The 17867-nt window shown below is 47.5% G+C and overlaps 1 protein-coding gene across 1 annotated transcript in view; it reads right to left on the bottom strand.

Annotated features, from left to right (window-relative positions):
• The window catches only part of SLCO5A1 (solute carrier organic anion transporter family member 5A1), a gene marked incomplete at both ends in the record, with an annotated part of 77799 nt that extends 68134 nt beyond the window's left edge, over window positions 1-9665 (bottom strand). Inside the window, one exon of the mRNA XM_082328181.1 lies at window positions 8696-9665. Coding sequence (XP_082184307.1) covers window positions 8696-9665 — 970 coding nt within the window. The remainder of the gene's footprint in view (window positions 1-8695) is intronic.
• Window positions 9666-17867: the final 8202 nt, after the last annotated feature.

Raw genomic sequence — 17867 nt, 5'->3', positions numbered from 1 at the left:
CTTAAATTTTAATCTAACCAGGGACTGAAAAAATGGAGAAGTGGGAACCAAGGTGTCATTGGGAACACGACTTCAGGAGCCCACTGGGACCTTTGAGTGCCTACATGACACCTGAGTAAAGCACTGTGAACAAATCTGTGACAAACACTGGGGTGAACTACAACTTGAGCATGGAACAGCAAATACCATGCCCTTGCTAGCAAAGCATCTATCAGAAGATACGCTCAGCTAATATAAGGATTATCTGAAATATTCCGACTCAAGAGGATATCTTAATTAATCTAGAAAGGAAAGGATACAACCACACGAGAATCCATCCAGTATCAATTAGAAGAAGTTGACAGAAAACAGACAAATAAATATGGAAAGTAGCTGCTAATTTACAAAAGCTTACTAAATTCAGACAACTGAAGAGCTGGTAGCTAGTTTCAGAGCAGCACTGGACTTTAAGAAAATCAATGCTCAACATTCTTGAGGCTTTCATTCTGATCCTGTACGCACCAAAGATAAAAGGCACAGAGGGTAACCGTCAGATTGAGGTCCTACTGTGGATGGTGCAAGGCAAACAAAGTGTTAATATCAATATATGCAAGGAAAAAAATGGGAGCAACCAAAAAATAACCCAGCAAGCTAATGAAAAGAAAGTAAGCTGCTGAAAAAGGACCTGTACTGAAAACGGAGAAGAAAATCAAAGAGGAACAGCACAGGAGCGTATGATTAGTGAACATGCAGTACTGTTTTGCAAGTACTTCACATGATACAATTCATGTTTATTTTCTTTGAATAATTTTTGTATCTGCTTGTTCAAATTACAAGTAAAAATATACATGTTTTTTTCGGACTGCATCTCCTCCAAACTCACCATGAGACTAGTTAAAATGCAATTCATACCAGAGTACAACGTTTTCACTGCTGTAACGTGTCTTTTCTACCAAGTAAGCTGTTTACCTAGATGAGAATTAGTGTTTTCAGATTAGACTATCAGGTGTAATGGCAGCAGAAAATAGCACTCAGGTTTCTGTGTTCACACTTCCCAGTTTCTCAGGTAAGAACAAATTCACTGTGGCAGAAGAGAAGGATGGAGGAAAGGGAAGAGGAAAGACCCAGGTTCCTTAGCTCTCCTGTTAACGCCGTGCAGTGAGTCTGAATTTCTGGCCTTGTGACAGCACAACAGATGCCCAAACTCCCAACTGTTCAGCAGCAAAGCAGGACACAGCCCATACTTCTCTGTGCTGCCGGACACTGACATATTCTTTCCCATCATGGGAAACATCCTATTTTTTTCTGGGCGCTTGGAAGGAGTTGGGGTACGGATCTGGCTGACTCAAGTGAAATCAGCTTGCATGCACACTGCAGAGTTGTCTGCTGTGATAACTTTGTGATAACTGTGATAACTCCAGCCCATGTGCCCAGATAGTCCAACTGAGTCGCGGTAAAAGCACCATGGTGCTTGAATAAAAAAGCATGGACACCAGGACTCAGAAGGCCAACAGAGTTGTTTGCTCCTTGTGCAGAGCCCTTACTTCTAGAGGTTCCCTGGGGAAAATATTTCCCTCATCCGACTGTGCCACTTCAGCACCCTCAGATTACAGCCTTAATGACTCCTGGTACCCCCACAGCTGCTGAGGGAGATTGCAAAGGCACCCTTGGACCTGGAGCTGAAATTTTGACAGCTCTGGCAATGATTCACACGCAGGCAGGCAATCGGCTTGCCCTGCCATCAGAGTCCACGTGACACTGTCCGATCCATCAGCAGCACGAGACAGAGCTAACGCTTACTTTGACCCCTACAGTCCACAGAGGCAACAACCGCCAGAGGGGACCAGTTGAAGTATGTGCCATTTTTGCATGGTAACTTCTCAGCTGTTTTCAAAAGAAATGGGAAAGGCATGTAAAAACAACAAAAAAGGAAAACTGAGTTCATGCTTCCCAAGTAACAAGGGTTTTAAAAGCGCTAGCAGGGTGAAAAAGACTTAAAACAGGATTAAAAAGAGAGTGTGAGACTAAAGAGTCTAATATGATGGAGTTACTTTTCTGCTCTTTTAAAATCCATGGATGAAATCCATTCACCTACTTTAAAAATCAGAATTTTTAGATGTTGGCCTTCAGGACTAAACAGCAGGTCAAGCCTGATTTATATAATTGCCTCTGTTCCCTGCACAGCCAAGACAGAAGCCGATGTATCTTTGAATGATGGTAGAGAGAAATCCGGTCTCCTCTCTTTTTACTGCATAAGCACTTTCACAGCAATTAAGTCCTCCCAGGTGAGGCAGCCACTGAAAGTTAAGGGAAAAGGCATGAAACACAAAGCATCTCTAATCCATTTGCAACAGGAGTAGTTGCGGTGACCCTTTATAAAATAGTCAGGGTATCCAGCAGACAGCTAAAGTTTCCAGCCCTGGGGTAATCAGACACTAGATCCCAAGCCTTCGGTTCCTGGGAGAAGGTACAAACAAGCTGTTACTTAAAGGCCACTTTCACATCTAAGTTTCCAAGCTTCTCTGGGGACCGCGGCAGGTTCAGACACTTGTCTGCCCAAACCAGCCCTGCAGCAGAGCTCGCCAGAGAAGAAAGGAGCTGCTCTCCAAGAAAACGCCATTCCCAAGCTCGAGCAGGTGAAAAGGGCACTGTCAGCCTCAGAAACAAAATGCTAAGCATTTTGACAAATGCTAAGCAAGGAAAACAACCGGGCTTGGGACTTCAGTGAGTTTCAGACCCCTGGATCCAACTCAGTTTTCCTCCTTTAAAATAAAAGGAAAGAGACAATCAGGGTAGTATGTGCATAAGTCTCTTCTTGCTCCTAAGAAGGGCAAAGCACATTTTTCCAGTTACTTCAAGCGATGCTTTGTCAATGCAGCTGCTTGTGAACAATGACGTAGCTCATGGCAAGGACACAACGGGAGAGATGCAGAAAGCATCCCTAAGGCAGGGCAAGTGAAGGTGTATCACTCACGATGTTAAATCCTGCAGGCAGAAAACTTCAGAGGAAAGGCTGCCCCCACCTTTCATTGAACTCATTGTATGCACACACTGCTTACATGGGCACAGAACCCCACCTTCTCTAAATGCCTAAGAAAATTATACCTAGGATTATACTATGAAAAATAAAGTATGAGTCCACGTATGGAGCAGGAGACTAAAGTGGAGAAGAACAGTAAAATTTATCTTTCTATTTCCTCAGCTATAGGAAACGGCAATAAAACTGCATAGTGCTACTTTAAATAATTATTAGGAACCATGCCTGCTGCCTGATCAGCATTTTAACAAAAAAGATGTTACAGAAATGCCAGAGAAGCACAATACTGAACCCTCTGAGTGCTAAATCATCTGTGTGGGAAAACGGTATAATGCATATGCACAAACAGACCCACAGCCACCTCACCTGCATCCCAAGATGCTCTCTACACCCAGCCGAGAGCACAGTGAGCTACCTCTGCCCAGCTGAGTGTGCAAACAAAGCAAGCACATGCTTGTACAAAAAAGACTGCTGATGGGCTAAGTTAGCCTACAGATAAACCAAGATGTGGCTTTCAGTCAGATAAACTAAAATCCTGTATTTGAGGAATAAGCTCTGCATGCTGGTCTTTTACAAGGGAAATTCAGCAAGCAATAAAAAATGCTGGTGAACATGCCCTTTTGCTTCAGTTTTTGATTCATAAAATCCTGCCTCCTCATGGGCACGCTGTAAAAATAAAGGTACTATTTCTGTAGGGTTTACCAACTACAGGGATCAATGCTGAGAAAACCCTGTAGGAAATGAGCCTTTTCGGATATCAGGTAGCAGGAAGCATATTCAATGTAAACCACAAGTAGTCATAGGCTGAATGGTGACAATAAAATGAAACGCTGGTCAGCCGTTTCACTGCTTCCAGACAGTCCCGCCTGTTCAGCTAGAAAGTTGATCCTGCCCTGGAAAACCTCAGTGATCTTGCAGCACCCATACAGAGAACCTGATGCCCTCATCAGGCTCCAGCTCCTGTCCTCCAGTGGCATCCGTAACCCCAGAAGTGGCCAGACCAAAACGAATCAAAGCGGCACAAAAATCCAGTGCTTCCCGTGCCAACATGCAGGCAATGGCATGTTACAGAGGCCCAGCTTGCTGGGCAGCTGGACTCTGCCCCAGGACCCAGCGGGCAGAGGCAGGGGGTTTCTGATGGGAGTACGTGAAGCTACTCCTCCTGCCCTCTCCTTCCAGGTGGGACATCAATATAAGGGAAGATTTAACTAGAAATACAATAAATACAATCAACATATATACATGTTGATATGCTTTGGGGAAGTCTGTAAAAGCCATGAGGGGCAGACAGAGCATCCAGCTGTAAAACACTTGATAAGAAGGTGATTTCCAGGTAGAATATAGCCACAGGGAAATGGTTTACCTAATGCTAGAAACAGGAACCCACAAATGATCCTCATGAAAACAAAGCTAGAGTCCAAAATATTTTTGAAACTAGTCTAAATATTTATTCTTTTTCCAGGTTAGGAAAGGATTTTACTTCCCTGGCTCTCAAGCCATTATCTGCACCAACCCCATTTACACAGGCTTATCCCATTTTTCAGCTCTTATCTCCTAAAGGCTTTATCTTTGCATTTTGTAATTACAGTGTGTTCCCAAAACTATGGAGAGTCCACATGAAATTAAACTGACTTAGACCGTTTTCTCATATCATACCCTAACCAGCCCATAGCATTCTGGAAATGGAAATAAAACATCTTTAGCACAATGACTAATTCACCCACTAGTCATTTTTGGGGGGTACTGGTGAAAGTCATTCCTGAATGCTCAAATATTCTCATTAATGTAATATTTCTGTAAAACCTAACATTGACTTTCTATGCATGAATTTTCAAAGTAAATTCCTTTTTTATTACGATACCCACTTGCAAAAGAAGCAAAATATTTTAAAATTATTCAGGCACTGTAATGCCACTAATAAAACTTCCCTTTCCAAGTGCCACAGTTAACTTTAAGGAATTGCTTTTAAAATTCATGATACACTCACAAGGTAAACTCACATTCAAGACAAACTATTGGATCCCTAAAAAAAAAAAATCAAACAGTGTTTAGAAAAAACAGAGTGTTTAAGTGCTAGAATTTTACAAGTAGCAAAAATACTACCAAGAATACAAAACAAGACTCATGAAGGTCAATTCAGCTCCAAAATAAGTTGCAATTCATTCAGTTAATTAATTAATTAACTAAAAGGAGAACCTGCACACATTGGGCAGCTGATGACAGACACGCTACGGTACAGCCGAGCACAGAAGGGAGAGACTTTAGGAGTGTGCAAAGACAACTTAGTGATGGCCCAGTTTTTACTGAAAGTGCATAACTTCCATTTTGGATTATCTGTGATTAAGGGAGACAGTTCTTACATTTCCTAGGCACCTGTTACAACCACGACTTGTTTCCAAGCCTGATGTCATACATTTTCTCAAAATTAGCATCGGGGCATCAAAGCACCACCAGGTTTAAAGGGCAGGAGGACCCAGAGGTAGCACTGCCTTCACAAGGAAGAAACATCCCGCAGAAGAGTGAGCTCGCACATTGCTATGCAGGCAGCCCAAATACACGTCCCTGCTTGGCACCTTTGTCCTACTAAAAACGCCATACCACCTTGTAAACTGGCACCGTGCCACCCTGACAGATGGACTTAAGTGTAGGCAGCCAAGAGACTATGTATAAGCATCAAATATGTTTTTTGAGAGCAGGACTTCCAGCCAGGAATGTTAAAACAGCTGTCCACATTGAGCTTGCGTGCCTACACTTAAGAGGATATGCTATTGCCACTCCAGCCCTGAGCTGGATTAACTTGGAAAAGAAATAAAATAGCTTCCACAGCCACATAAGGTGAGTTTTTGCAGAATCAGGATTAGCGATACTCAGGGGGGCTTTACTGACCTATGATTAGCGGGCACACTCGCAGGGTGGAAGAGCTCTTCCATTCTGCAGCTCGGTGGAACTTTTATCATGTGCGTGCTCGTAAACAAATGTTTCTCATCTGAACGCATCTTTATATATGTTACATTTCTTTGGAAAAAAAACATAGAATGCAATACCAGCTTGATTACGAACAAACACATTAATGACCTTCCACTTTACATTAGAGGATACGTTTTTTTTTTAATTAACTGTCCTCACTCAGACACATATATCTGGGTGACTCAAATCTGTTTTACCAGGCTTCCTTCTCTTTTCAAAACCTCTCAGCTCCCATGTCCCACTCCAAGACTTTTTGTTACCTCATGCCTACAGGCATAAATACATTTTACCTTTTGACATCATTTGTATAGCTTGCCCCAGGAATAAAATCATACTACCTTGAGAAACAGGCATTGCGTAACGCAAGATGTGTGGTGGCTGGCCTGCAGAGCCATGCCCTGGCCACCTCTAGCCCATCTCCGCACGCAGCTGGGCTGCCCGCCACCCACAAATCCCTCTCTTCGAGGACATGAAACATTCCAGACCTCTGAGAAACTCCAAAACCCATGTTTGCTCACATCAATGTGCCAAATGATGCTCTTTTTTCCCCACTGAACTCAGTTTTTACCCCTAAAAAAGCCATTGGCGTAAGTCCAACAAGAGGTAAACATTCAAACCTGAAAAAGTTAAAAGTTTCCTCAGAATTTCCCACTACTTATAAAAGATAATACCAAGATTTCCAATGGCAAGCAACATCACTTCTAGCCCTGAGTAGCTTAAAGACTGAAAGGAGGTGATGGTACATTTTACTTGATGTTTAAACATGCTTTGTGTTCATTTTAATTCTTCTCCCTGTGGACACAATCAGATCACAGGCATAAATTTTTCATGTACAATTTAGCTGGGTACCTCATCTTTCCTTTTGTGTATCACTGCATATGAACGCCAGCTCTAGAAGGGTATTCCCAGTATAGATCAAAGCTGCCTTCAGTCCCTGGCGACAGGGTCACATACAGTCTTCCAACAGCTGCTGGTGTCTTTTACCTTTGTTAACTTTAAGGCTGATCTTTGCCGCAATTAAAAGTTACCTGAGTCACTTTATTACAATTTCCTGCGCCTGAAGCGCTTCGATGGCAGGCACCATTTCTCCTGCACAGTGAGGATTTCCGACCGCTGCCCCTGCTTCCCCCTTCCGTGAAGGCTTCCTCCTCTCGCACCATTCATCTCTTTCACCCTTCATTCCTCACCTACAGCCTTTCCATTCCCTTTTTTGCCGTGTTTTTGAGGACTGTATGAAATCATCTATTTGCAAAAGTTTCAGCCCCCTCTCTGCTGCTCCAAACTAGTTAGTAAACTCAGCAACAAGATGCTTTGCTTTTTCATACTGCCAATAAAGTTGATTCCAGGTTAATCTAAATTTCCATACCACTTAACCTTTCTCAGAGGGAAACAAGAGAGGGAAAACACTTTGTCAAATATTTCATCAGGCGGATTAGGAATGCTGTGAAAACAATAGAAAAAAACACAGATAATACCTCTCCCTCTTTCTGAAAACCAACAGTGCCTCAGGCTTTCTCAAGACACCGCACACAGACCGTGCGTGGCTTTAAAACAGTTCAGGGAACAGTCAAATTGCTGAAGGACAGGTCAAAAGGAATAAAAACACTGATCCAGATCACTACTTTTGCTTACTAAAGTAATTACACGCACACTCCAAGTGTATTCCTTTCATGCATGTCTATTTTACGCGGAATGATTATCTCCACGGTTATCGTAAAGCTGAAGTAAACTGAACTGCAAATGCTGAGCATCCATCCAGCGCTCTCAGCCCCGTAAGTGCCTCTCCTTATTTGAAAAGAATCTGAAGGAGTACGTGAGGTTCATTTCTTACAGAAGGATGTAAGATATGAATACAAATTCAGAGAACAATCAATCTTCTTACGCGTTACACAAACTATCAAAAATGTATGGTGTTCGTTATCATGGTCAAACGTCAAAAACGTTTAGTACCCAGTTATCTGAGAAACCCTTTTTACCCATCATAAGAACAACTATCAGGAAGACCCGTCTGTCCCTGCCGAAAGCCAGGTGCCAGGTACTAACAGGTCGGACTCTCATTTTGTTGCATCCCTTGAGCTCCCGTAACTGAGCTCTTAACCCTGAAGGTTTTACTTGCTGTTTTATCAACATTTTTTGAACTCATTCTGAGTTGCCAGATGATTTACCGATGCCAGCCAAAATGCATTGCTAGTTAAGGTAAATGAATGCTGGAAAAGTAAAATGAAGCATGCCAAAATCTCTCAAAGTGCTTATAAAACATTAACATCATGGATAGAGACTAGGCTAAAAGCATGCTGACCAAAATTTAGAAATATATAGCTTCTGTATTAGCAAAAAGAAACTTGAAGGGACACGGCAAACTTTAACACTGCTTTCTGAAAAAGTCACCGGCTAATGCCAAGTGCTGGAAAGCGTGAGAGAAGCCGACCTTCTCTGCTGTCCCATTCCCCATGCAGGAGGGTGCGAGTACAGCCACTTCCATGCGTGCTAGGTTAGCTTCACCTGTTACTGCTGTTCACCACTCCACAAGAAAGGGGGGAAAAAACATTTTAAAATAGGAAAGCATGGCAATTTTACATCAGAAGTTCACTTCAGAAGGAAAGCTTAGCACAGACGTCGTTCAGAAGGAACAGGACCAAAGTACCTGTAACCAGTCCCTCAGAGAGATCTGGGGTTCAGCCTTCAAAGCACCCTGGTACTGAGATGCCTTACCTAGGTAAAGCGAGGCGTTTTCTTTCTTGACATTGTCATCTAAGTAGGTTGGTCCCAAGGTATAGATGGGTGTTGAGCCCATGCCAATGAGGATTTGGGCACAAATGAATAAAGCTACATAGAGAGAGTGGTCGTTTCCGCCGGAGTCCTTGACACAGGCCGGCGAGTCCCACTGCTCTTTGGCGGTGCCATTGCCAGTCACGCACAAGCCCTCGTTACTGACGGAGGAGTTCAATTCCTGGATCTGGTACGGCGGAGAGATGAAATGAGGTAAGGAGAAGAGCGCAGCCCCCAGGGCAATGAAAAAGCCCCCTACAGCCAGCCAGAGCGGCCTCCGTCCGCGCCCCCCGAAGTAGCTGATGAAGACCACCACCACCAGGCTGCCGATGTCGAAGCAGCTGACCAGCAGCCCCGACTCCGAGCTCTTGAGGCTGTATCTCCGCTCGATGGTGGTGATGACGCTGCTCAGGTAGCCGGAGACCATGAGGGACTGGATGAAGGTCAGGAAGCACATGCACACCAAGAAGAAGCGCGAGTCCGCCAGCACGGCCCGCAGGCAAGCTCTGCCCGGGGGGGCCGCCAGCAGCAGCGGCGGCGGCGGCGGCCGCAGCGGCAGCGGGGGGCCCGGGGACACCCCTCGGGAGGGCGCCGCCGGCTGCCCGCGCTCCGGCCCCCGGGGGAAGCTCCCGCTGCCGGCGGGGGGCCGGGCAGCCCCGGCGGCGGCGGCGGCGGGGCCCCCGCCCCGCCCGTCCTCGGGAGCCGGTCCCGCGGCGGGGCTCGGCGGGCCGCCGCCGCCGCCGCCCCCCCCGGCCGCCAGGGGGGAGCCGAGCGCGGCCCCGCGGCCCCGCGGCGCCGCCCCGCCGAGCGCGGGCAGGCTGCGGCACCGCGCCGCCGCCGCCCGGCCCCCCGCCGCCGCCGCCGGCCGCTCCGCCCCGGGGCGCCGCTGCGCCGGGGTCCCCGCCGAGGCCATGCTGGGTCCGGCCGCGGCCTCAGAGGAGGGCGGCCGGCTCCATCGCCGCCGTGCGTCGAGCGCGCTGAGGGGCCCGGCGGGAGCGCAGCATGGCGGGGAGGGGAGGAGGGAGGGGAGGGGGTGGCCCTAGCCGCGGCCGCCGGCCGCCCCGCCGCACGTGTCAGCCAGAGTCCTTTGTGGCTCCATCCTCCCTCGGTCTCGCTCAAGCGGCCGCCCGCCCGCCCGCCGGGGCGGCCCCGCTGCCGGCGGCTCCTGCTCCCCGCCGCCGCATGCCCGCGGCGCCGCGCTCAGCAGCCGCCCGCCGGGGCCCCGCGGCCAGCCCGGCCGCCGCGGGGGAGCGCCGCCCGCCGCCGCCGCTGCTGCCGCTCCGCCGCCCGCATCCTCCTCTCTCCGCGCCGCCGGCGCCGGTGACAGAGCTCCGGGGGTTGCTGCCGATCTGCGGGGCGGAGAGCAAGCACGGGAGGTCAGCGGCGCCTGCCCCCGAGCCCCCCTCCCCGCCGCCCCGGCCCCTGCCCGCCCGTCCCCGGGATCTGCCTTGAGCGGCGGGGAGCGCCCGCCGCCCCCACGGGGGGGAGGGCCGCGGGAGCGCCCCGGGGACCGCGTCCTTGGGGACAGCACATGGATTTACATAAGAGCAGGGGCGGGCATGGGGCGACCCTTTTCTTTGGCGCCGGATGCGACAGCCAAAGGTCGCCATGCCAAGCCTTTTATTTTCCAGCCTAAAAATAAACACGCTGAAATAAATACTCCGCTACAACTCGGCGGCCCGGGGAGCAGCCGCCGGCGGAGGAGAGGGGAACAAAGCCGACGCCGGGGCAGCGGCGGCGGGAACCCCGGGAGCCGGCACCCCGGGGCCGGCCTCGCCGCCCCAGCTCGCCCGGGTGCTCCCCGCGCCCGCGGAGACGCGGGACGGCCAGGCGCCGAGCGATGCCCAGCCCTGCGCACCCCGGCAGCCAAACACGCGTTTTGCCTCCTTTGTCCGCTTTTGTCTCCCCGCCGCCGCCTGCGCGGTGCGGAGGGGCGGCTGGGCGGGCGGGGGGGGCGCAGCGGCGGCTCTGCCCCCACCCCCGGAGGGTGGGCGGCGGGCAGGGCGGGGGAGCCGGCGGGGCGCAGCGGGCTCCCTCCTCCCGGCCCCCGCGGAGGAGGAAGACGGGGCTACTCACCGTGCCTGCGGCGCGGGGGGGCGGCCGGCGGCCGAGCCGGGGAGCCAGCCGGGCCCTGCGCCCCCGCCCCGCCTGTCACCCAACGCCGGGTCCCCCTCGGCCGCCTCCGCCTCCCCGGGCGGCGCGGCGGAGCGCAGGCGCGCCCGCTGCCGTCCGCCGCCGCCTGCGGGCCGGGGCGGGCTGGGGCGGGCGATGCCGCCTGGCACCCCAGTCCCCTCTCCGACCTCCCCTTCCCGCCGCTCCCGGGGCCCCCGCCACCTGCACCGGCCGGGAAGAGCGGCAGCCCGCCATAAACCAAAGTGCATCCCCCCGCAAGAGTCCACGGAGCCCTGCGGCGAGAGGCGGCGGGGCAGGCTGCGAGCGGCCGGCCGGTGCCTTTGCTCTCCTCCGGAGCTGCCGGGTGCTGCAACTTCGCGCCCGTCGCTGAGAAAGTCAGCGGAGCGCCCCGCGAAATGTAGGCAGGGTTGTCAGCCCCTGGCGGAGTTCAGGATGCTCCGTGCTGTTGCACCGTGTTTTGTAAAAGGTAATGAAATGTTCGGAAGGCGATGCCTCAATTACAGCGTCTGCTGACAAGTGAAAAGAAGAAAGGGATTTTATTTATTTATTTATTTATTTTCTGGAAAATAGAAAGCCAGGCCACCTGATGATCCATGTTGTCCAGGCTCTTGTCTCCAACGTGAGCCACCTTCACAAGTGGGAAACACACATAAAACCTGGGAAAAGTAGTTTGGAGTTTCCTCCTCACAGAGTTTCCTCTTAATCCCCTTTTCTCAGTTTGTGTAGTGTCTTGAATCAAACTGGTTTGTTTTCCTCTCAAGTCTCTGTTTTGAAAGCCCTAGTACTAAGATAAGTCTAGATAGTCCTGCAAATTATTACATTTGTTGTGGTTTGATAGAGGGTGAACTGATGAGGTTCTCTTTTTGCCCTAAGCTTTACCATAAAATAGCGCCGAAGAATACACCAAAGTATAATATCCTACACATTTCTGAATATCTAGTGCTGTTCTGGCAGGATAGAGGATTTACCTTTGATTTGTTTTCCCTCCTTTAAAAAAAAACAAAGTGATTAAGACTGACTCACCACACTTATTTATAATCTTGATCGATAAGACAGATAGTTTCATAGGATACCATTTTCAACTTTTATCAAGCTTGCGCTTGATACCTTTTTGTGCTTGCTTAGCACTCAAACAGCTCAAACTCAACACAGCCAAAGCAATACTTTTTTCTTCCTAGGTTTTCACCATATTTCTCCTGCTGATAAGGTACCGCAAGCTGCGTGGTTGTCTAAGCCTGTAGTTTTAGTATTCTCTTCAATTCAAACAGGTTTTCAAGCATCCTTGAAAAACTCATCTCAATGATTCTCCATCTCAATGATTCTTTCTACATAAGCTCCCTAACATGGTTCCTTCTATCTCATCATCCCACTGCCTGTTTTTACTGCAGTTCCTCTCTTCTTTTTGTACCTCCTCCACTGTCAGCCCCTCATGGCCACAGCTTCCCTCACGCCGGCTCTGGCACTCGGCTCAGCCTTCGGTAAGCTCATACAGTTCACTGAGGCGGCATGAAACCAACTCAAGGGAAAGAAAGGTTTTTGCTTTTGTTTTTGTGAGCTGGATCACTTCAACAAGAATGGGAGCACAAGAACTTACATAAAAAAGGGAAGGAAGAGGGGAGGTCCATGGGGAAAGAGGAAGAGAGGATAGCCCATTTCAACAAGGACAAGCTCTTAATTCAACTCAGTCATCTTATCATAGAATCATAGAATCATAGAATCGTCAAGGTTGGAAAAGACCCTTAAGATCATCGAGTCCAACCGTTAACCTATCACTGCCAAGTCCACCACTAAACCATGTCCTCAAGCACCACATCTATCCATTCTTTAAATACCTCCAGGGATGGAGACTCAACCACTTCCCTGGGCAGCCTATTCCAATGCTTGACCACCCTTTCGATGAAGAAGTTTTTCCTAATGTCTAACCTAAACTTCCCCTGGCGCAGCTTGAGGCCGTTTCCTCTCGTCCTGTGACTTGCTACTTGGGAGAAGAGACCAACCCCCATCTCGCTACAACCGCCTTTCAGGTAGTTGTAGAGAGCAAGAAGGTCTCCCCTCAGCCTCCTCTTCTCCAGGCTAAACAACCCCAATCTTATTGCGCCATCCCTGAGAACATACGTATAATTCAGCTGATAGGCAGTAACCCATTACACTTCAGTAACTCCATTGCACTTGAACTAGTATATGAACCAATAACTACAGTTTGTAAGCTTTCTGGATCATGCATTTATACATCAGCTTTGGGATCTTGTTCCATGACCACGATTCCTAGCCATTATTGTATAAAGCCAACAATAATTTTCATGAGATCACAGAATAACCATAAGTATTACAAAAGCATTCTCCAATCCCATGGGAAAATATAAGGGTGTAGCATTCGCAGCCTTCACCGCAGTTGCAAACGGTACAGCCTGCAAAGAGGTACAATTTCAATTCTTTCTGCAGTGGCAAACCTAGCAAGAGATAAAATTGTCCTTAGGACTAGGTGAAGATGTTTGTTTTAGGAAGTTACTCCAGCAGACTACAGCTGCTACAAAGCCCGACTTCCCTGCTTACTTTTGGCTCTGAATACTTAAATAACAAACAGCTTAGCTGAGCAAAGAGAGTATTTGTAGTCTGTGGTGGGTATGAGCATCCAGTGCCAAGTGATGAATGGGAAATCAATATTACTCCTTTCACTTGACAGGTTGATTACAGAAGATGCAATGATGGTACCAAGTTCACCATAGAATATAGATGTGTAAGACTCATTATGCAAACTTTCTGCTTTTAAAGTTTCACCTTAGTGAATTTAAAATATACAGGATACTTCAAGCACAAAGCAATCAATTGGTGTTGCAGAACGATCTGTTTACAGCTACAGCTGCAAAAGAACATCGTTCCCATTTTGCTAGATTAAGGGCATAGGCTGACATCCTACTTTTGATTTATCTGTGTTAGTGAAAGACATTAAGTCAGGACTAGTGTGGGACAGGCCCTTCATCTTAACAGTTCCTGTGTTCCCAATTGACAACCTCCTTTCCACATGGGCTGACTCTGCCGCAGTGGTGAGCGCTCGCACGGTACTCTCAGCTGCTATTCTTGGAGGGGCACAACCTCTTGACAGAGGGATGGTAATCATCAGCAGAGAGGAAGACAAGTACCTTAACTCAGGCCAGCATGGTCTCATGAGCTGTATCAGTTTCAGAAGAGAAGGTAAAAGAGCTACAAAGGCATCATCTTTTTAAGGTGACACTTTAGTTGTGATGGATTTGGGGCTTTACATGTATTTGCTAGTCCAGGGAGCTGCTGACGCCCAATGAGATGCCTCAGCCTGGTCTATTCCAGGCCACGAAGAGAGGGAAGAACTCAGCTGAAGGGTGGTGTGAGTTGATGGCTCTGCTTTTCCTTCAGTATTTCACATTTCCAGCCAGGTTTTCCATTCGATGCTATGCCACAAAGGCAATAAATCAACACACTTGTCTTCCTTCCCCTTTTCCCTAACACTGCTGCCATTTTTGGGCAACATCTGCTCTTCATTCCCAGCCCAACATTAATAAAGCAATAAGCAAAACAGGATGTGCATTAGGAGGCTAATGGGCTTTAGGTCCTCCTGGAGCGTGAGCATCGGGAAGCATAAAGTGAAAGGACAAGTAACTTCACTCCTCAGGGCCCCTCACCAAGCTAGCTAGTGTCCTAATGAACTCCCGAGGGCAGCTCATTATTTTTATTTGGGATGTCAGAGAGAGCACTTATAACAGCAGATCCTAAACTAAAGAGCTCATTTAGTACAAGCAATGAGCTTAACCACACTCAGATACTGTTCAGATAAATCCACCTTAACGTTTGTCGGTCTCCAGAGAAGAGCTAGCTACAATTACATGAATGAAACAAAGAAACCATGAATGGGAGGAAGGTGCAAAGCAATAAGGGAAAGGAAGAAAAGAGAAAGATGGTCTCAGAAATAGCGGTTAAGCTTAGGGGTGACAGCTATCAGCATTACAACTGCGCATCAGAGAAGAAAGGGCTACCTTTTCTCACTGAGGTCATTCTTCTACATTATAGTCCGCCCCGTGCCAAGCCCTCCCATCCAGGGAGCAGCCCCATGGTCCGCAGCAGGGCCAGGGCGGTGAGAGCGATGGGTTCAGTTGGCCGTCCAGTGATCGTCGGGTGCGGAGGGGTGGTGAGCCGGGCTTGCGTCAGTGCGGGGGGCCCGGTCTGAAGCAGCAGGTGATAAGGCTACCTGCAAAGGGTAGCGCAGGGAGGGCTCTGACCTGCCTTGCCCATCGCAGGGCTGAATGTGGCACCATGCCTATAGATGTGGGCTCCCCTTCGAGTGCCTAGTAGCAGGATAAAGCCCATGCCACCTATATTAGTCATAGTGGTGGTTCTACAGGGTTTACTGTTTTATTTTAGAAGATGCCAAGTCTCAGGAGGTAAGTTATAGTGAATCTACTTGAGATAATTTTAACAGTTGTGTTCAAAATTAGACTTTTCTTCTCAAGCAAAAGCCCAATGTTTAAGTGTGTCTGAAAAGGCTAGTCAAGCATCTTAAAAACGGGACTGACTCTCAATTATTTATATCTATCTCCTATGCAAGTACACACAGAAAACCTCTCATTTTGAAAAATAAAGTATAAAAAGTCTCAGTTGATTTTGTACATAAGGAGTATAAAGAATAAAATAAAACTTTTAAAAAACTAGAAGAGAAAGCATAGAAGAAACAAGGAGAAACTAAAGCATGTTTTCTCTTTCTACATACCATTAACCTCTGGAGATCACATTGATAAATGGTAAGTGACAAACTAGAAGGCAGGGGCTCTAATTCCCAATCCTGCAACACATCAGACTGTGGTAGGAATTTGGCTAGTGGGGCAGAGGGAAGGGGGAGGATGCAGGAAGCTTTCCGAGTCAGCACAGGACCTCTATATGGGCAGTCACTCAGGTCTGAGGAGAGCCGTGAGGGCTCTTCCTCTGTCCCTGCGCTGAGGAGAGGATCAGGCCCTTTCCTCCACTCTGGAGCCGGGCTGGAGCCCCTCACTCAGGCACCGTAGGGTGCCGAGGCCCTGGGCAGCTTTGAGCCAGAGCTCATCCTGCAGCACGGTGCTGTGTGTGCTGCAATCTAGCCCCGAGCAAGAAATATCTAAAGGTAGATGATCCACCAGATAATCATCAAAGAGATCTTTTTTCCAAGTTATTTACAAGTAAGATATACCAGATGATTAAACACCAGCATACTTGGTTAGGAATGTATACAGGGCTCTGGTAGCCTAGCAGCAATAAGATCAGATATGGTATATGCCTTGAATGCAAAGGCACATTTAGTGCCTATAATTGTTTCCTACGATCTATACCCCTGGTTTCAAGCCTTTTTTTTCCTACTGCCGCAGTAATATCAGGCATTAAGGAGACAAGAGATACTCACACAGTCTACATGGGAGAGGAAGTAGGGAGTTACACCGTGCCTTTCTATGCCATTTCATTCTTTATGTTCACATTTTTTCCCCAAAAGTCTCTGTTCCTCCGAAACATCCTGCTTTTAAAATGATATAAGCATTCATCTGAAACTGTGGAAGCATTGTTTGAACCCAGGATCAAAGCCATGAACAAAGACTAAACCAGATTTCCCTCTCACTGTCATTCACAGAGATCCTGTTTCTCAGCATCTGCCGCTTTATTTCAATGTCACCTTTCAGCGGCCTTTTGGCAAGAATTCTGTATTCATGTATAAGCTAATGCATTTATATTTGGTTAATGTATGCATTATGACCTTAACCATCCTTAAACATTATTCTCCTCTCTACACTTATATGCCTTTAAGTGTGCTAGTTTTAAGTGTTAAGTGACAAAGTCAAAATACTTTGAAATAACTGTTGGAATCTGTTTGAATTCTTTGCCCATATCCAAACTCAAAATTCTGTATTAAAATAGAACATTTGCTCATTGTTTTTTCCCCCACCTGATCATTAGTTTCTCTCAGGGGAAACACACTGGCAAAATCACAGAATATCAGTGCTACAATAGAAGAAACATGGAAGAATGCCACCGAGTAAAAATATCCTCTCCAAAAGTCAGTACACAGGAACATCAAAATGTCTGGGAACTCCTGGGTCATCATCCCCCATCCCCAGTTATCACGCCATAACAGGCTTTTAGTCTCCTGTGGACCACAGTGTGGCCTGACCACAAACAGCACTAACTGCAAAACGTAGGGGTTTTAGTACAAAACACAAAAAAACCCCACAAAATCTATAATGCACCATTAAACAGAGAGAAAAAAAAAAATCAATTTCATTGCCAGCTTCTAAGTAAATCTGCTGTGTGTCTAGAGGTAGACACATCAAATACATCTTTCTGGACCATGCCAGTGTCTGATTTGGTGCTCCAAGGTGTCACCCCAGCCAGTCACCTCAGATGGGAGTCAGCAGTGTGCCACCTGGAATCAGCACTTGTGCCTGCTTCACACAAAGGGAAAGAGCATTTGTGCAGGGAAAGTGCATGTCATTCAGAACCAATACCTTTAAATAAAATCATGAGCAATTTTAATTAGTGAGTAGCAATAAAGTAATTGGACATTGATCAATATAGAGAAAGGTAGCACAAAATAAGAGTAACACAAGAAGGAGTGAGGAGAATAGACTCTCATGAAATGCAATGCAATCTAAAATGTGATTTAACATAATCAGTTCAGTAAATCTGAGAATATTAAAAATGTTCTTTGATTGCCAGTACAGAAGCTAGCTTCCTCCTGTTTCAGTAGACCTGAAAAGAGAAAAAACTGCTAAAATGAGGAGAACTATACTCTGAGATAAGTCCGTAAGACTTCTACTCCCTACCTCTGGAGTAGTAAAGTCATTTCAAAGCCCTGGGGCTACTGTACATCTCCAGCACTTAAACCAAATTCTCTACCTACAATATGAAAACCAGAGAGGAATGTAGTGAGCTATTTACAATTATCTGGTCTGAAGTGATACAGTGTAAAAAGCAGAGATACAAAAAAACAGCC

The sequence above is a fragment of the Platalea leucorodia genome (assembly GCF_965183815.1).
Source record: "Platalea leucorodia genome assembly, chromosome: 1".
Lineage (NCBI taxonomy): Eukaryota > Metazoa > Chordata > Aves > Pelecaniformes > Threskiornithidae > Platalea > Platalea leucorodia.
This window is presented reverse-complemented; position numbering and strand designations above follow the sequence as displayed.